The following is a 21,315-nucleotide window of genomic DNA, read 5'->3' on the forward strand; positions in this document are numbered from 1 at the left end:
GCTGGCACCTATCACCTGATGAATGTTGTCTCCATCTGCTCCAGCTCAACACGGGTGCTCCTGGGCTAATAACTAGTGGAAATTCATTAGGCCTGTAGGACCCTCTTTCTGCCCCCCCTCCCTGTCCCCCCCGTTTCTCAGAGAGAAGGCATTGACAGACAGCCTGCCTTGCCTGCCTCTGGAATGGCATTGGCTGGCCAGAGAGGACCTCATGACAAACAGGAGACATATTCTCTTTGACCCCAATTACCAGAGGTGTTCTTTTCCACCAGCTAATCCAGCGCATCTAGAGTGGCCCCTCTCACTACCCCAGGAGCTTTGCTTTTCCAGCCGGGCGGTTGCCGCTCAAAGCCAGGGGGTGGAACTGAAGAAGCATGTGCCTGTTGAGTGGAAATTGACCTATGAGGCAGTAGCCTGGTGGCTGTGGTAGAGTTGACCAGGTTCCAGTGAACCCAGTGATCTGTTCTCTTCCACGTGGATGGTCACACACTGTTTACTACTACAGCACGTAGCCAAATATGCCCTGGTCTCAAACAGTTGCATTGCCATCTTTAAGAGAGAGGATAATGGAGATGTCTGAAAAAATACTATCTACAGTAGCAGTAATTTTAAGACTGAAAATGAAATATAGTTTCATTACTATTAATTGTAATCAAATCTTATTAGGCTTTGAATGACTAGCTCATAAATGGACTCCCATCTCCACCTATGCTCACATGTTGTAAATGTGCACTGTTGCTACTGTAAATTATTTGTTTGAAGGTACTCTATGACTTGGATGTTGTCTGACCGCCCTCTCTTTCTTCTCCACAGAGACACTAATGGACTCCACCACAGCGACAGCTGAGTTGGGCTGGACAGTCTATCCCGTGTCAGGGTCCAATGACAACAGCGTGAGTGTAAGCTCATCATCTACATTATATCATAGAATTTTCATTTCAGTTGCTTAATTAATTTGATTGCTAATTAATTATTTTTCATGCAGATGCAGCAATACTACAGTGCGCCACATTTTCAGTTAATTTCAGTTCATCACAGATCAACTTGTTTTTGACAACCAACAGCAGAGCTGTGCGATAAATTGATGCGATAAATAGAAAGACAAGTTTCAAATAAAATAAATGATCCTTTAAACTATGACTACTACAGCTGAAGTCGGAAGTTTACATACACTTAGGTTGGAGTCATTGAAACTCGTTTTTCAACCACTCCACAAATGTATTGTTAACAAACTATAGTTTTGGCAAGTCGGTTAGGACACCTACTTTGTGCATGACACAAGTAATTTTCCAACAATTGTTTACAGACAGATTATTTCACATATAATTAACTGTATCACAATTCCAGTGGGTCAGAAGTTTACATACACTAAGTTGACTGTGCCTTTAAACAGCTTGGAAAATTCCAGAAAATTATGTCATGGCTTTAGAAGCTTCTGATAGGAACATTTACATAATTTAAGTCAATTGGAGGTGTATCTGTGGATGTATTTCAAGGCCTACCTTCAAACTCAGGGCCTCTTTGCTTGACATCATGGGAAAATGAAAAGAAATCAGCCAAGACCTCCACAAGTCTGGTTCATCCTTGAGAGCAATTTCCAAAATCTTGAAGGTACCACGTTCATCTGTACAAACAATAGTACGCAAGTATAAACATCATGGGACCACGCAGCTGTCATACCGCTCAGGAAGGAGACACGTTCTGTCTCCTAGAAATTAACGTACTTTGGTGCGAAAAGTGCTAATCAATCCCAGAACAACAGCAAAGGACCTTGTGAAGATGCTGGAGGAAACAGGTTCAAAAGTATCTACAGTGGGGAGAACAAGTATTTGAGACACTGCCGATTTTGCAGGTTTTCCTACTTACAAAGCATGTAGAGGTCTGTAATTTTTTTATCATAGGTACACTTCAACTGTGAGAGACGGAATCTAAAACAAAAATCCAGAAAATCACATTGTATGATTTTTAAGTAATTAATTTGCATTTTATTGCATGACATAAGTATTTGATACATCAGAAAAGCAGAACTTAATATTTGGTACAGAAACCTTTATTTGCAATTACAGAGATCATATATTTCCTATAATTCTTGACCAGGTTTACACACACTGCAGCAGCGATTTTGGCCCACACCTCCATACAGACCTTTTCCAAATCCTTCAGGTTTCGGGGCTGTCGCTGGGCAATACGGACTTTCAGCTCCCTCCAAAGATGTTCTATTGGGTTCAGGTCTGGAGACTGGCTAGGCCACTCCAGGACCTTGAGATGCTTCTTATTCCTTAGTTGCCCTGGCTGTGTGTTTCGGGTCATTGTCATGCTGGAAGACCCAGCCACGACCCATCTTCAATGCTCTTACTGAGGGAAGGAGGTTGTTGGCCAAGATCTCGCGATACATGGCCCCATCCATCCTCCCCTCAATACGGTGCAGTCGTCCTGTCCCCTTTGCAGATTAGCATCCCCAAAGAATGATGTTTCCACCTCCATGCTTCATGGTTGGGATGGTGTTCTTGGGGTTGTACTCATCCTTCTTCTTCCTCCAAACACGGCGAGTGGAGTTTAGACCAAAAAGCTAAATTTTTGTCTCGTCAGACCACATGACCTTCTCCCATTCCTCCTCTGGATCATCCAGATGGTTATTGGCAAACTTCAGAGGGGCCTGGACATGCGCTGGCTTGAGCAGGGGGACCTTGCATGCGCTGCAGGATTTTAATCCATGATGGCGTAGTGTGTTACTAATGGTTTTCTTTGAGACTGTGGTCCCAGCTCTCTTCAGGTCATTGACCAGGTCGTGCCGTGTAGTTCTGGGCTGATCCCTCACCTTCCTCATGATCATTGATGCCCCACGAGGTGAGATCTTGCATGGAGCCCCAGACCGAGGGTGATTGACCGTCATCTTGAACTTCTTCCATTTTCTAATAATTGCGCCAACAGTTGTTGCCTTCTCACCAAGCTGCTTGCCTATTGTCCTGTAGCCCATCCCAGCCTTGTGCAGGTCTACAATTTTATCCCTGATGTTCTTACACAGCTCTCTGGTCTTGGCCATTGTGGAGAGGTTGGAGTCTGTTTGATTGAGTGTGTGGACAGGTGTCTTTTATACAGGTAACGAGTTCAAACAGGTGCAGTTAATACAGGTAATGAGTGGAGAACAGGAGGGCTTCTTAAATAAAAACAGGTCTGTGAGAGCCGGAATTCTTACTGGTTGGTAGGTGATCAAATACTTATGTCATGCAATAAAATGCAAATTAATTGCTTAAAAATCATACAATGTGATTTTCTGGATTTTTGTTTTAGATTCCGTCTCTCACAGTTGAAGTGTACCTATGGTAAAAATTACAGACCTCTACATGCTTTGTAAGTAGGGAAACCTGCAAAATCGGCATTGTATCAAATACTTGTTCTCCCCACTGTATATCCACAGTAAAAAGAGTCCTATATCTGCAAGGAAGAAGCCACTGCTCCAAAACTGCCATAAAAAAGCCAGACTACGGTTTGCAACTGCACATGGGGACAAAGATCGTACTTTTTGGAGAAATGTTCTCTGGTCTGATGAAACAAAAATAGAACTGTTTGGCCATAATGACCATCGTTATTTTTGGAGGAAAAAGGGGGAGGCTTGCAAGCCGAAGAACACCATCCCATCCGTGAAGCACGGAGGTGGCAGCATCATGTTGTGGGGGTGCTTTGCTGAAGGAGGGACTGGTGCACTTCACAAAATAGATGACATCTGTCACGATCATCTAATTAATTAACGGACCAAGGCGCAGCGTACGTAGAGTTCCACATGTTTAATAAATTGAAACTCACAAAAACAACAAAGAAGAATAAACGATACGTGAAGCTCAAGCAGTGCTCACAGGCAACTACACAGAAACAAGATCCCACAAAAACCAGTGTGGAAATGGCTGCCTAAATATGATCCTGATTGGGAACCATACCAGGCCAGCATAGAAATAAATGCACTAGATCCTCCACCCTAGTCACACCCCGACCTAACCAAAATAGAGAATAAAAAGGCTCTCTATGGTCAGGGTGTGACAACATCATGACAAAGGAAAATGTTGTGGATATATTGAAGCAACATCTCAAGACATCAGTCAGAAAGTTAAAGCTTGGTCGCAAATGGGTCTTCCAAATAGACAATGACCCCAAGCATACTTCCAAAGTTGTGGCAAAATAGCTTAGGGACAACAAAGTCAAGGTATTGTAGTGGCTACCACAAAGCTCTGACCTCAATCCTATATAACATTTGTGGGCAGAACTGAAAGAGTGTGTGCGAGCAAGGAGGCCTTCAAACCTGACTCAGTTACATCAGCTCCGTCAGGAGGAATGGGCCAAAATTCACCCAACTTATTGTGGGAAGCTTGTGGAAGGCTACCCGAAACGTTTGACCCAAGTGAAACAATTTAATTAAAGGCAATGCTACCAAATTCTAATTGAGTGTATGTAAACTTCTGACCCACTTGGAATGTGATGAAAGAAATAAAAGCTGAAATAAATCATTCTCTCTGCTATTATTCTAACATTAGACACTCTTAAAATAAAATGGTGATCCTAACTGACCTAAGACAGGGAATTTTTACTTGGATTAAATGTCAGGATTTGTGAAAAACTGAGTTTAAATGTAGTTGGCTAAGGTGCATGTAAACTTCCGACTTTCCGACAACTGTTTTTAGGTGGAGTTTGCCTTCTCTCCCGGCAGTCTTGAGCTGAAAAACGGGTCTTTGTGCACTGCTAGCTCTGCTCCGTTGTCAGTCAAAGAGCGATTGAGAAATCCGGAATTTGTGAACAAATCTTTTTTTTCTGATTCCGTACGGCCGAATTAGCTCGATTTTTATCAAAAGTACTATCGGTTTTGAGTCAGGAAAGGTGTACTTTCCCACCTAAAACAATTAATTTAGATAAGTATTTTATGTGGCTGACTGTAACAACAGGGAAATAGGTTAAAAACTGTGCATGTGCATTCCCGTGGGGGAATCCCTTTACATATAAACTGCTCGTAAGATTCTTATTCACAATCACAGATGCTAGTTTTTTCGTGGGAGAAGTGAAGACAGTAGCCTAGCCTTACTGATTTGTTATTCGAAGTAAACAACCTAAAATAATGTCTGACGACGAAATACTTGTTTGTGATGAAGAAAACTACTGGAGGGCCGCTGATGTTTATAATCTGTAATACATTTTTATCGCCTTGGGGCTAAAAGTAATTATATTGTTAGGATAAACATGGCCACTAACGAGAGGGAGAGGTGGGGGTTATGAATACATAACCCCCACCAGTTGACCACACTACATGCAACCAAATAGGCCATGTTTTTCACAAAAGTCTATACAGTAAAAAGCATGAAATGTTGTCATGCAAATAAACCATTGTTAACCAATACATCAGACATTGGAGAATATGACTATGAAAAATTGCAATTAGACCTGATCCTAAGTAATTAAACAACGTGTTTCATTTTTATTCTGTCTATTCTGCAATGTAAGATGACACAATTACTGCCTGTTATCTCCTCAACATATGCTAACCGGTAGAGTGCCTAGGCTGCAACACAATTAGATCAACTCAACACAATTAGATCAACTCGAACTGCAATGATTAGACTACATACCTCCGCACGCTCGCTTTGACGCTTTCTCTTCTCAAAAACGCTTCTGTTTTGGCACAGCACTAGATCCAGTCCTTGGGAATATAGAAGGTACAGCTGTGTCTTTGAGTTTTCATCTGTGTTTTGTTTCCATCATTTCAAATTGTATATATATTTCATAGTCATCGTATTTCACGTTTTTTTATCACCACTAGCCATCTTCTTCATTTATCTTTCAACGGAAAACAGTGACATTTTGTGCCTTCTTCCCTAGATTTCTTATATAAAGTGCAGCCAGGGACCAAACAATAGTTTGCTCTTACTGCCATCTCTTCAGATTTTTACTTTTCAGAACTAACTTTAGGCTACCTGTGTTAGGTGTTTCAACTTTCACGCCAGATCCTTCTACCCCACATAGAACTAACAGCTGTTACATCAAGCTCCAAATAAGGGCATATATGTAACACAGTTGCCAGCACACATGCACAGTTGTTACCCATCTCCGCTGTTGTTGCAGTAATAAAATCATTCTAAAATAATCGCAATCATTTTAGGTGGAAAAGTACACATTGCCTGACTCAAAACCGATAGTACTTTTGATAAAAATAGCTAATTTGGCCATACGCTTTCAACAAAACAAAGAATGTATCCACAATTTGAGTTTCTCAATTGCTCTTTTACTGACAACAGAGCAAAGCTAGCAGTCACGAGTCACATGACCCATTTTTGCAGCTGTACAGTTCTAGACTGTAGGGAGAGAGAGGGGGAGAAGGCGAACTCCACCTAACTAGTTTCAATGTATGGAATCACTTGGGAAATTTTGGATTTAGGTCAACTTCCCCTTTAAACTACCACCAAGTTTGATGGTTGTAGCCATCATTAACAATCACCCGTATTAGCTAAATTATTTCATAAAACTTTACAATTTCTTTAGTATCGGCTACTTGTCATAATGAACAATATCAGAAAATTCCTGCGGTAAGTGATCAGTATGGTCAGTGATGATCATTTTTGGTTTATCTTCCCAGCTCTATCCAACAGTAGGGATTATTTCTTTCTACTGTTGGGTGTCAAACCAAGCTTATCGGTAAATCTGTTTAATTTCTCACTTCAAGGTCAAAGGCCAGTAATGACTCAGACAGCTCTCTCCACACTGAGCTAAGTATGTGTAAAAAATGGCAGGTAGCCTAGTGGTTAGAGCGTTGGGCCAGTAACCGAAAGGTTGCTAGATTGAATCCCAGAGCTGATAAGGTAAACATCTGTTGTTCTGCCCCTGATCAAGGCAGTTAACCCACTGTTCCTAGGCTGTCATTGTAATTAAGAATGTCTTCTTAACTGACTTGCCTAGTTACATTAAAAAAATTATGCTGTTGAGATTGTGGAAGGCTACCCGAAACGTTTGACCCAAGCAAGTTAAGCAATTTAAAGGCAATGCTACCAAATTCTAATTGAGTGTATGTAAACTTCTGACCCACTGGGAATGTGATGAAAGAAATAAAAGCTGAAATAAATCATTCTCTCCACTATTATTCTGACATTTGATATTCTTAAAATAAAGTGGTGATCCTAACTGACCTAAGACAGGGGATTTTTACTTGGATTAAATGTCAGGAATTGTGAAAAACTGAGTTTAAATGCATTTGGCTAAGGTGTATGCAAACTTCTGACTTCAACTGTATGTGTTATATTGGCTCCAGCAGCGCTTGATGCGCAGTATTTCCACATGGTGCGCCAAGTTATTTGTTCTATCTAGTCACACTCAAGCCGAGCCCTCTCCTGACCAGCCGAAACCAGAACCTCGGTCTCCTTCACTTCTTCCTCCACCACAGGATCCAGAATCCTCAGACTGTCCCAAACACAGAGGAATATGCTGCATACTTATTTGATGGTGCATTTCACAAAACCACTCCCTATTTCATTCAATTATTTATACTTCTGTGGTTGGTATCAAGGGTGGTTTGAATTATACTCTATCATGCTGTGTGTCTTTAAGCACGAAAAAGAGGAAGACGAAAAAAGAGCTCCAACAGTCCACTGGTGCAACTTCAAAGATCTTCTGCAATAATTTAGCTCAACATCATCTCCCTCAACCTGAGGGCATGCTCTCTTTCCTGCTAATTTGAGAGAACAAAGAGGCCCGGTGTCTTCCTCTCCCCAGCTCTGGATTCAATCTAAACAGAACCAGCGCTGCCATTTCCCCCTCAACGAGGTTGGGAATCTTACAGGCAGTTTGCATCACGTCTCCCATTCATATTTACAACATGTAAGGTTCAGAAAAACAATCAGAAAAGTAGATTTAATGATCTATATAAATAAGAAGTTGAAACTTCAGACTTGGAAATCAAACATTTGAAAATGCCAGTGATGAAAAATCTGCCTTGTTTACTTTCATTAATCAGCATCAACGTTTTAGGGGTTTCGATCCTAACATCAAAGTCAAGTCCCAGGGTGTTATGTAGAAGTGTGCCCCTCACTTGTAAGCCTTTCTGAAGCTGCAAGAGAAGACAGCTCTAGATAGTCTAGAGTTGTCTACTCTTGCAGCTTTAGGCAGGCTAACAAGTGAGGGGCACACTTCTACATAACACCCTTAGCAGAGTTTCCAACAACTGGATGCATCCGGGTGTCAGGGATACAGCTATCTTCAACCTAGCTTCCGTTTCCGCTGAAAAGCATTTGACTTCAGACTAAACATTATGCCATGGCCTGTTTAAGATTATCCGATTAATTTCACTTGTGATTGGAGATCTAGAGTACCTCTCAGGCCCTGATTGATCAGGTAAAGGCCCTATCAGATGCAGACATTGGAGTTTTATAGGGAAATTATGGAGCTGGATGCGAACACAATCCATTCTGAAGTCTCTTGGGGCCTAGCTGTCCCCAGTGGACAAGCACAACAGGAACAGGTGTGGTAATTGGAATCGCTCAAGATACCAGCCAGAGGTGCTTTACAGTAGCTATTGTCTTACACGCACATGCATGGCTTCACAGGCTTAACTAGATCAGTAACATTCAGCACAGTACCATACCAGCAGTTGGCCATTCCTTACGCTGTAAAGATTCATATAATATATCCTAACTTGATACATGATAGTCAACTGTACATTATGGCCAAAATATCATATGACAATATTTTTTTTATTTTTTGGACAGTATGTCAATATTTGTATTTTATGTTATATAAATATGCTCATGTGTAGTTCATGACCCTAGGGTAGCAACTCATAAATGTTAATTGATTTCAGTGAGGTTTTCTCCATTCTGATTGTTTTATGCTGTTCAATCCAACTTCAAACAAACCAATTTTTCTGCATTTTCATACATTTCCTGCACTTTTGCTATAATTTCTACACAGTGCCAAAGCAATGATGCATGATATGAAAAACATAATTAAATTGAGGCCTATTTAAATGGTGAACTGCTGGAATCATGTAAAAATAATGCTTATTCTAATTCTATAGTTGGAATATAGTGTTCAGCACCTTGAGTACATTGCTGTTTGACATGACAACGAATGCATAAATCAGGGACGAATTACAATTGACAGGATAGGAACCTAAGTATTGGTCAGTGTTTCCAGGGGACCCTAATTTAGATGTTACATTACACGTTTTCTTACCTCATTTAGCTAGGGAGAGGCTATACGACAAGGTTCCCCAACTGGCGGCCCGCGGACTGTTTTATCCCCCCCCCCCCCAAGTTCTTTTTAAGGCCATTGTTGGATGTAAAATACTGTAAAAACACCAGGAAATCAGCTCTGAGTGATTTACATTTTGGAAATCTGTTCGTAACTATTCCCACGCATAATGGAGAGACACGTGATCGTATACAAATTTAAGCAAGGATTGAAATTCTTTTTTTTGGTCAAATATTATATCTGTTTGGGGTTCTTGCGGTCAAATTGTTGTCTAACATTAGTATTATGTTTATATTTTATTTTACTTCATCGTTGGACGTAAAATACTTTAAAACACCAGGAAATCAGCTCCAAGTGATTTTAATTTTGGAAATCTATTCCCAAGTATTCCCACGCATAATAGAGAGACACGTGATCGTATACAAATGTAAGCAAGGTTTGACCCTGTCGCTTAATGGCTTAATTCCCCCCTCCCAAGATTTAATTAATGGCAATTGAATTGAATACAGTCACATTTATTTCAAATGCATAGTTCCTCACTTTCCAGGTATTAACATTACATAACCTTACATTCCAGTGAAACATCAACAAACCAACTTTAATGACTGTTCTCCAGGTGTGTCCATCTGATCACAGAATGTTCACCCCTTATTAAGTCCTGTATTACTTTTTAAAAAACGGTTAAACTGAAGCAGCATCTGAAACTGCCTCCTGTCAGGCTCCAAGAACTGAAATATGTTATAATTAACATTCCATGTAATATTTAGGGAACTTTAACGCGATACTTGCCTCAGACAAGAAGATACATATTTTGTGCACAGCGCAGGACAGTGTGAGGAGAGGCTATTTGATCCAAAGCAGAGCAGCCAAGAGGTTAAGTGGTCCGTGTTTTTCCTAAGTGAGAGTTGAGAGAAGTGTGAAAACCAGGCCAGACGTTCTGACCTTGGGAGCTGCTGTGGAATAGCATCTTCTAGCCTCTCCTCCACCAACCATCTTTTGCTTTCATCTTCGGTGGACCCATATAAAAAAAGATCTGTGGTCTAAAAACTGTAGTACTATATTTTTATACCAGTATTATTCACTGTAGTGTTTCTGCAGACATGACATGACTGTAGTGTTTTTGCGGACATGAATGTGGTATATTGTAGTAACACCTGCCGACTAGGGTTAGCTAAAATGGCACAACTACCAGACTACGCCAGTTACTGTTTACAGTTACTGCAACAGACCAGACAACACCTCAGCAAAAATATTGTTTTATTACAATTGTAACATCCTAAATGTTAGCCAGGTTCTAGGCCCATTAAAGGGAAACCATACAGAAGCAGATAAAGAACAAGCAAAGTTCATTAGAGGTTTAGGTTAGCTTGTTTGACACATTAAGAATACACAAAAATGACAGATCTTTTTACTTCCACTCGATGACCAAAAACAGTGACAAACAATATTGTACTTCTGATAGTAGAAAAGAACAGTTAACCACTGTATTTACATAAACAGTATATTTTAGAAATACAAATTACTTTAAAGACAGTCACCTTATATGTGGGCGCAGCCAATAAAACAGACAATCCTCTCCAAACAAACCAACTGAAAACAAAAGGACATTGCAGTGGCTTTACATAATGAACATCTTGAAAATTCACACATGAATAAACTGACTAATGGTCAAACTCAACAAATACCATTCAGAACAAACAACCACACCCCCAAAAAATGTATAAGACAGTATGGTCACAAAATGGTTGTTAACAGAAATAAACAAACAGCAACAACACACAGAACCACCTGAACATGACCAAGGGGTGATTTTATACATTGCCTGCATGTCCTCCCCTAATAAGGGTGCTCAGGGAAACACTAACCAAAACGTTGGTTCTTAGCCTGTCACAATATTCTTCATTTACAAGATTGTAACTGATTGGGAAAAAGGGGATACCTAGTCAGTTGTACAACTGAATGCCTTCAACTGAAATGTGTCTTCTGTATTTAACTCAACCCCTCTGAATCAGAGAGGTGCGGGGGGCTACCTTAATCAATATCCACGTCTTCGGCACTCAGGGGCAGAACAACAGATTTTTATCTTGTCAGCTCGGGAATTCGGTCCAGCAACCTTTTGGTTACTGGCCCAACATTCTAACCACTAGGCTACCTGCTGCCCCTCGATTGAGGTTTACGTGAGGCCCTTCTACTATGGGACTCCAGTTAAAGAGCAGGCAGAGGCAGAGATGCAGTTCAGTTTAAGTCTTTATAGATGAAATGGAGATGCATGGCAGGGGATGATTGACAATTGTTGACATGGGACTTGTCCCAAGTTGAGATGTGGTTGGATTTTTATGGAATATGGTTGATCTAAAAGGAAACAAATGTGCAAATAACATGCAATTATAGCAATGAACATACATTAATTGGCTGTTAATGGCAATAATTAATGACAATGGCGGCAGGTAGCCTAGTGGTTAGAGCTTTGGACTAGTAACTGAAAGGTTGCAAGATCGAATCCTCGAGCTGACAAGGTAAAAATCTGTCATTCTGCCCCTGAACAAGGCAGTTAACCCACTGTTCCTAGGCCGTCATTGAAAATAAGAATTTGTTCTTAACTGACTTGCCATAAAGTTAAATAAAGGTAAAATAAAAAAAATGTGTGCATAAATATTGCAGCAGTTAACAATGAATTGCCAGAAAGGGGATGCAATAGCATGCGGCATGGTAGGCCAGAGCTATACTATAGCAGGCTAATTTGGCAATGGCTACATGCATGGCAAACAAATAAATATAAAGCTAACAAAAGTAACAAGCATAGCCTTAAAGCATTCCTAGTTTGCATAAGCCGATGCATCAAAAGGGCAACACTAATTAACATTTGGCCATGGACACAACAAGAACCATATAAAACAGCCCATTACACTCAAAATGGCTCTTTGACATTAACATTTCGCAGACGATATCAGATACACAAAACAAACAATGGTGAGAGAGTCCTCTTTAAAAAGATAAAAAGCTTGTACTCAAATTTCAATGACGCATACTTTTGGTTGTTGTTTGTCATGCCTAACTACTCAGTTTGAGGAGTCACCCTCGAACCTGCCTGTATAAATACCCTGCCATAGAGTTATATATAGGGCACCCCTGCCACGCGTGCCCTCCATCCTCCCGTGACCATAGACATTGGTAGAGGGCACACCAGCCACAGTGATGTGGAAGGCACAACTTCCACATCCCCGAGCAGGAAATTCTGTACAATGATTAAAAACCAACTGGGAGTTCCTTTTGGCCTTACTAGTATGAATCATCAACAATCATCAGACAACCATTAATAAAATCCCAGATAATGGCTTGTTCTACTCAGACAATCATACATACTTAGGAGTCCTAAATGCACTGAGGAGGACGGTCCTCCCTTTACTCCTCTGAGGAGCTCAGAACTGTTGACCCAACTCAATAGGTGGCCTGTCATGAACCTGTGTGTCTTATGTTCTGGTTGAGGTGTTCCCCTGATTAAACAGTAACTGCCGTTGTCTGTTAGTTGTGCCATTTTAGCTAACTCTAGTCGGCAGGCGCTATTGCAATTTACTACAGTCATGTCTGAAAAACCACGACAGTAAATAGTACAGTATACTACTCATGTTGGCAAAAAATCTACAGTGATTACTACAGTATACTAGTCAAAAACACAACAGTGAATACTATAGTATCTTACAGTCATCTGCATAATCACTATAGTCAATACAACAGTAAAGTCTGTAAAAACACTACAGTGAATACTGTAGTATATACATTCATTTTAGACCATAGACAGTATACTATAATATGTCATGTGGGTTAGCTTTAAATGTATAACATGTTTTATGTTTGAACTAGGACCACAATGGAATAAATGTTTTACTTTGTTGTTCTTGACAAATTTCTAAATGCGTTGTATCCACATTTGTGGGTGTGTTGTAGTCCAATAAATAAATAAATAGTAAAATAAAAATCAATCAAGGGATACTACAGTGTGGAGTATAGTATTCCACAATACACTACAACATTCTATAGCCCTCAAACTCAACTCTGGACGTTGAAGCAGGTTTCACTGCTTTTTTGCATTGTTCCCCTGTAATCATGGACTGATTTAGACCTGGTGGATGCAATTAATTATCAGGTAAAACAGAAAACCAGCAGGCTCCAAACCTCGTAGGGTAAGAGTTGAATACCCCTGTTCTATAGTAAGAGCTACACGATATAGGGCCACAGGTGTCAAACTCATTCCACGGGGGGCCGAGTGTCTGCGGGTTTTCGCTCCTCCCTTGTACTTGATTGATGAATTAACATCACTAATTAGTTAGGAACTCCCCACACCTGGTTGTCTAGGGCTTTATTGAAAGGAAAAACCAAAAACCTGCAGACACTAGGCCCTCCGTGGAATGAGTTTGACACCCCTGATATAGGGGGAACCTCAGAGGAAATCCTTGGCATGAGCTCCCCATATCAAAACAGCATTTACAAAGCTAGCAGCTAGCAGTCCAATCGAGTTCTAAAGTAAGCACTATATGATTGAGGGATAGTGTGCAGTATACTACAAAATACACAATACACAATATATACAAAAGTATGTGGACACCCCTTCAAATTAGTGGATTTGGCTATTTCAGCCACACCCGTTGCTGACAGATATATAAAATCGAGCACACAGCCAACCATAGACAAACATTGGCAGTAGAATGGCCTTAACAAAGGGCTCAGTGAGTTTCAAAGTGGCACCGTCATAGCATGCCATCTTTCCAACAAGTCAGTTCGTCAAATTTCTGCCCTGCTAGAGCTGCCCCGGTCAAATGTAAGTGCTGTTGTTGTGAAGTGGAAATGTCTAGGAGCAACAACGGCTCTGCCGCGAAGTGGTAGGCCACACAAGCTCACAGAACGGGGCCGCCAAGTGCTGAAGCTCGTAGCGTGTAAAAATAATCTGTCCTCGGTTCCAACACTCACTACCGAGTTCGAAACTGCCTCTGGAAGCAACGTCAGAATAAGAACTGTTTGTCGGGAGCTTCATGAAATGGGTTTCCATGGCCGAGCAACCGCACACAAGTCTAAGATCACCATGCGCGATGTCAAGTGTCGGCTAGAGTGGTGTAAAGCTTGCTGCCATTGGACTCTGGAGCAGTGGAAACACGTTCTCTGGAGTGATGAATCACGCTTCACCATTTGGCAGTCCGACAAACAAATCTGTGCTTGGCAGATGCCAGGAGAACGCCGCCTGCCCCAATGCATAGTGCCAACTGTAAAGTTTGTTGGAGGAGGAATAATGGTCTAGGGCTGTTTCTCATGGTTCGGGTTCGGGCCCTGACCTCAACACCATCGAACATCTTTGGAATGAATTGGAACGCCGACTGCAAGCCAGGCCTAATCGCCCAACATCAGTGCACGGCTTCACTGATGCTCTTGCGGCTGAAGTCCCCGCAGCAATGTTCCAAAATCTAGTGGAAAGCCTTCCCAGAAGAGTGGAGGCTGTTATAGCAGCAAAGGGGGGACTAACTCCATATTAATGCCCATTATTTTAGAATGAGATGTTCGACGAGCAGGTGTCCACATACTATTGGTATATAGTGTAGTATAAGCAGTACACGATCGAGGGATACTACAGTGCGTAGTATAGAATTCTACAGTATACTACACAATTCTATAGTAAGCACTACACAACCAAGGGATACTATAGTCTGTAGTATAGTATTTGCCATTATACTACAAAATGCTAAAGTAAGCACTACATGAGCAAGGGATACTACAGTGTGTAATATAGTATTCTACAGTATGCTACAACATTCTAAAGTAAGTACTACACGTGCTCAAGGGATATTACAGTGTGTAGTTTAGTATTCCACAGTACACTACAAATGTCTATAGTAAGCACTATACGGTCAAGGGATACTACAGTGTCGAATATAGGATTCTACAATGTACCACAGTTTACTACAGAATTCTATAGTGAGTACTATAGTATTCTATAGTAAACTGTAGTATTTGTTGTAGTCAATGCACTAAAAACACCCAGACACATTCTGTGGAGAGGATGTTGAGGTCTTCCATATATTAAGGACTAATGTTGTGGCCTGTAAGCACCAGTAAGGAAATGTTCTGTGTGACTTCAGGACATAGAACCGGATAGTAGAGGTAAAGGCATGTGTAGGCCACAGCACATTCTAGCCCTGGGTGTAGTGCTTTAATTTCATATGCTGCTTTAGCAATGACAAATGTATTTCATTTTATGCCAACTTGTGACATAATTCAGATTAATAAGATATTATTATGTAAGGTTGATTCATTTGGCACAAGTTGAAATCTACCTCGAAGAGACGTTTGAGGGATCTATAGACTGTACGTTCTCTATAGTCGGCTATAATGAACTCAGTGACTGGGGAATATGGAAGTCTTACATAAAATTAATTATTCCATATTCATGTCAGTTCACAACATTTTAGAGCAACATCCGCTGAAATTCTCAGGGAAGGTATTTAGGCTACTAATATCAAGTCTTGAATACCAAACACCACATAAGGCTGTGCATAATTAGTGTCACAGCAATTTAGCTAAATCTTTTGTTTTGCAACCTACAATACGTTTCACGATGAGACTTTGACCCAAAGATGTGTCTGAGTCAATCACAAGTGCATTCAAATGCATTTGTAATTTAAAGCATTCATACAGAATAAAACCTCCTGGTTCTGAAAGAGCCTGGTCAGAACTTTGCATATAGCCATTTCTTTCCCTAAATGGTCATTTGTTAGAGCATTGTAGTGTATGGAGCTCATTGTAGAATAGAGTGACCCCTAATTTAGTATGACTGTCAATTAAAGTGGGTCTGTAAAACTTTATTCAGGTTTTTTAGGATCTCTTCATCATAGACGAAAACATCTTTGCGTGGTTATGATTTTATGTGAGCACTGCACTGACAATCGCAGGTTGGGAACTTGGCATATATTCTATTGTCATGTTGTTTTACACCAAAGGAGAAATGTGAATACAATCCTCATGTAGATTGGTGGAAGCAGGTTAAAGAGGCACTATGACGCTTGTTTGTCTAACTTCACATGTTGTTCATTACGAGTAGACAGTGGTAGATGAAGTTGACTGCATCAGACAGTTCCACTTATGTCTCTCCGTGTGTCTCTCTCTCTGTGCCATCCATGTGGCTGAGATTCCTGCAGTACTTGGCCTGTTTTGTTCCCCTCTTTGTAACTCAATGTAGAGACTGGGTGTCATTTGTCCCCTGTCCCCTTAGGGCAGAGCACTCTTACTCTGACATATTTCCCACAACTGTAAATTGGACAACTCAGCCCCAAGAGATTTCCATCGGCTTCTTTCTCCTATGTGTGAATTATTTATTTACTTGTATCGGTGACAGAGTGCTGGAATGTTTTGTATGTGTGTAGCTGTTCTCTGATTCTCCAGCCACCCCAGGTTGATCCTCACACTGTAATGACAAGACGTGAGAACTGAAGTACACATTTCATGTTGTGTCATACATGCCACTGTGGCCTTTGAATGATTTAAAATGTCCTCGGAGAAAACTACAGCTCACCCTGCCAGCCGATTCCACCACAGGAAGGAGGTTCAGTTAGACACAGAAGTCCATCCTAGAGACCAGATAGACTATTTCTGATAGTTTCATGTAGCAAAAGCTGCCTTTTGGGAATAGTTTCTGCTTTGGAGACAGTGTCCTCTATGACTCTGACAGTGTGTTCCGCTTGGCTTTACAGATAAAGCAGAGACACATTGTCAGGGAGACTTATAGCTTGCAGGTCAGCTGAATGTTCACTCCTTCCTGGAGTGGCTGGCAGCCCTGTGAGGTATTGATCGCAAACCTTTCTCAGAGACCATTATGATCTATCACTTCATACAGCTACAGTAAGCGGCTGGTGGGTGGCAGTCGCTATTGTGTACTTTTCCAAACTCCATACTCAGTAGAACTTGAAATCAAAGTTTATTTGTGGCGTACACAGTTTAGCAGATGTTAAGGCGGGTGCAGCGAAATGCTTATATGCTGTACTTCATAGCTTATACAGGCCACATTCATGGAATTATAAGGCCATTTATCTTTAACTGAAAGGTCATATATCAACACAATGTAGCTGTTGAGATCTACTGGAAGTGTCACCATGCAGCATAATACACATGGGATACGAATGTGAGTCAAGAGGATAAGTGGTGTTCAAACTCATTCATTTAGCTGTAATTAGAAGATGGCTGACAATTGCCTCACCCACTGTACATCCCGTTCCCACTTAGTAGATCGGTGCTGCAGGGTGCACAGTGCTCTGCACCGCTAGCGCCCTGATGGCTGTCTTTATATTTGGGTACGACCCTCAAAGCGATAGCTGCGACCCCGGACACTTTGGCGCCCCATTCATGACGGTCCTCTTTATGTTTGGGTGCCAACCTCTGAGCCGATGACACCCCATTAGAAGGACCTCCTTTATGTGAACACAGAACCTCGAAGAGAGCAACTCCTCTGGCATGTTGTTGATTGCAAGCACTTACTTCTTCTGTCTCAGTCTGTGAGCTCTTTATGTCCATAGGTCAGCCACGGGAAACTGGCACATCTTTTGTAGGCCCAGGATCAATTTCCCAAAAATAAATAAACAAATATTTTACTGTTGAGGTTTAGTATAGTAAAATATACAAAATTGAAATGAATGAAATTTGTTTGTGCATCAGCAGTTTTTTCTTGTTATGTCAGTCACTGGCAGTCACTCAATTAGACCATTTCAGCTAACATTTTTTAGAATGGAAAGTTAGTCTAAATTTGTAGTAATCATGGTCGAACACGATTTTGCTTAGGGCCCCCAAGAATGTATTTGATTGTTGAATACATTGTACAGTAGGGCTGGGACGATACCAATATCGCATTATTTTTTATGTAAAATATTCTGTGCTACAGCTTTGAAAATAAATAAATGTGACTCTGGATGGCAACATAATGAAGTTTTTTATGTAAAATATTAAAATATTAAGGCTGTTTTCCTAAAGAAGTTAAATCGACCTTCATGTTTTGTTTCTTTGCCATGATAGTAACGAACTAACGAGTATCGCAATACTGGTATGATCTCTGTACAGTATCGTCTGCTTTATAGCATCCTGCTACATAGCCTACATCTAATGAAGATACTCTACATGGTGGTCGTGATGGATACCCCACTCAATAGATCTGGACTCACATAAACAAGTCTGTGTGTCCTGGAGTGGGAAAAAAACATCTCAAAGGAGAGAGAGTTAGTGTTGTAATTCTCAGCTTCCACCACCAACTCCACCACCTTACTTAACACATGACTGCCCTGTAGCCGCATTCCCATTCTAGTACTGGGGGAAAAGCTGTGAAAATGAAGACGTTTCTTCTTATTTCACACTCAGCGCTTGATCGCTGGCATCTTGTTATGTCCCATTTGCTTCCCTCCACTGGCTCTGATGAAAGCAGGGTAGCAAAGCTGTGACAGGACTTAAAGGGGCCCTCCATCAAAACACATTTGTTTGGGGTCTTTTTAGCCTGGCCATAGCCCACCTCCCTTCCCTTTTCTCATTTCTCCTAGTCTATCTCTCATTAGTGGCTACCCCCCCACTCCCAACCCCAGTTCACTTTATTTAAGTTTGATGGGCTGATGCTTGAGACTAAGAACAAGAGGACGTCACACTCTGTCTTTTCCTGTTTAATCGGTCCACGACCTCTGTCTGAAAAGAGCGTCAATCTATGAAGGGAGGTGGAAAGGTCAATGGCTGCCCATGACCCTGGATGGCTGTGTCCATTTGGATGGGTAGAGAAATGGGCCAACCAACAGATTTACCCAAGGAGATCTCTAACCCATCAATCAACAGTAACATTCATACACTTGTCAATATTAACATTCTAACACTTATTCATGTGTTCATGTGTTGCTTTAATTGCACATTAATGGACCATATCTATTGTATTCTGTGAATTATAAAGGATTTGTAGATGTGTGTCCTCAAAATGAAGACATATAGCTACCATCTGGTTGAATCACATCCAAGGACTCTTTAATCATTGTCTACAAACACAATCTTAATTGTTTTGAGTTTAGTGCCAATCTTACAAGTTTTAATCATACTTGTCTCCTTCAAATCCCTCTAGTTACTAACATCTAACAACTGTTATTAATGAACTGTACATATTTGGCATGATGTCTGTCTGTAGAGAATAATTGGGACACGGGAATAAAGCAGAAAAGCTCTAATTAGTCTGAGTGTTTGATAGAACGTGGGTCTTAAACATGAGGGCTGACTGTCTCCTCCTTACTCGTCAAACCTCTGTCAAAATCCTTGTTAAGTGGGCACTAATTTGTGAAATTATATCAGCTGTGAAGTGGAGAGTGAAGGGGGTGAGAGAGTTAGGGGTGAGGCAGCACGGGTGCGGCTGACTGGTGTGAAAAGGCATTGGGTTAAGAAAAGGCTTTCCTCAGATGAACTGGTCAGGTCAAGGTCACGGTGGTTGGAGTCCTTGGAATAACAGCAGACGTTGCATATAGACGCGCTACTAGTAAAATAAACTCAGCAAAAAAAGAAATGTCCTCTCACTGTCAACTGCATTCAATTTCAGAAAACTTAACATGTGTAAATATGTGTATGAACATAACAAGATTCAACAACTGAGACATAAACTGAACAAGTTCCACAGACATGTGACTAACATAAATGGAATAATGTGTAACTGAACAAAGGGGGGGTCAAAATCAAAAGTAACAGTCAGTCTCTTGTGTGGCCAACAGCTGCATTAAGTACTGCAGTTCATCTCCTTCTCATGGACTTCGCTGGTCATGGCAGAACACTGACTTTCCTGTCTTGCAGGAAATCACACACAGAACGAGCAGTATGGCTGGTGGCATTGTCATGCAGGAGGGTCATGTCAGGATGAGTCTGCAGGAAGGGTACCACATGAGGGGGGAGGATGTCTTCCCTGTAACGCACAGCATTGAGATTGCCTGCACTGACATCAAGCTCAGTCCGATGATGCTGTGACACACCACCCCAGAACATGACGGACCCTCCACCTCCAAATCGATCCCGCTCCAGAGTACAGGCCTCGGTGTAATGCTCATTCCTTCGACGATAAACACAAATCTGACCATCACCCCTCGTGAGACAAAACCATGACTCATCAGTGAAGAGCACTTTTTGCCAGTCCTGTCTGGTCCAGCGACGTTGGGTTTATGCCCATAGGCGACGTTGTTGTCAGTGATGTCTGGTGAGGACCTGCCTTACAACAGGCCTACAAGCCCTCAGTCCAGCCTCTCTCAGCCTATTGCGGACAGTCTGAGCACTGATGGAGGGATTGTGCGTTCCTGGTGTAACTCGGGCAGTTGTTGTTACCATTAAGTACCTGTCCCGCTGGTGTGATGTTTGGATGTACCGATCCTGTGCGTGTGTTGTTACACATGGTCTGCCACTACAAGGGCGATCAGCTGTCCGCCCTGTCTCCCTGTAGCGCTGTCTTAGGTGTCTCACAGTACGAACATTGCAATTTACAGCCCTGGCCACATCTGCAGTACTCATGCCTCCTTGCAGCATGCTTAAGGCACGTTCACGCAGATGAGCAGGGACCTGGGCATCTTTCTTTTGGAGTCAGTAGAAAGGCCTCTTTAGTGTCCTAAGTTTTCATAACTGTGACTTAATTGCCTACCGTCTGTAAGCTGTTAGTGTCTTAACGACCATTCCACAGATGCATGTTCATGAATTGTTTATGGTTCATTCAACAAGCAAGTGTTTAAACCCTTTACAATGAAGATCTGTGAAGTTATTTAGATTTTTACAAATTATCTTTGAAAGAAAGGGTCCTGAAAAAGGGACGTTTCTTTTTTTGCTGAGTTTATGTTGTCTAGGTGTGTGTGTGTGTGTGTGTGTTGTTGTTTGTGTGTGTGTGTGATGAAATGAAAAGTATCCCAAACATAGAAACTGAAATCTGCTCTCCCTTTGCAGATAATTACCTGTGTAATGTGATTACCTCAGTTCTGTTTTATTGTGTGACTCAGATTAGGGTTATGTTCATGTCATGCATGTGTTTCATTACAATGACTAACATGTTTCATTCACAGTAACGGATGTGTTGGTGCT

General features: G+C 41.3%; 1 protein-coding gene across 9 annotated transcripts in view; it reads left to right on the forward strand.

Annotated features, from left to right (window-relative positions):
* LOC129815162 (ephrin type-B receptor 2-like) overlaps window positions 1-21,315 on the forward strand; it is a 175,724-nt gene that overhangs the window by 54,499 nt on the left and 99,910 nt on the right. For 6 of the 9 annotated variants that reach the window (XM_055868636.1, XM_055868642.1, XM_055868640.1 and 3 more), the window contains exon 2: window positions 814-899. In XM_055868636.1, coding sequence (XP_055724611.1) covers window positions 814-899 — 86 coding nt within the window. The remainder of the gene's footprint in view (window positions 1-813; window positions 900-21,315) is intronic. The other 3 variants (XM_055868639.1, XM_055868644.1, XM_055868645.1) reach the window with 1 other exon arrangement.

The sequence above is a fragment of the Salvelinus fontinalis genome, chromosome 18, assembly GCF_029448725.1.
Source record: "Salvelinus fontinalis isolate EN_2023a chromosome 18, ASM2944872v1, whole genome shotgun sequence".
In the NCBI taxonomy this organism is placed as follows: Eukaryota; Metazoa; Chordata; class Actinopteri; order Salmoniformes; family Salmonidae; genus Salvelinus; species Salvelinus fontinalis.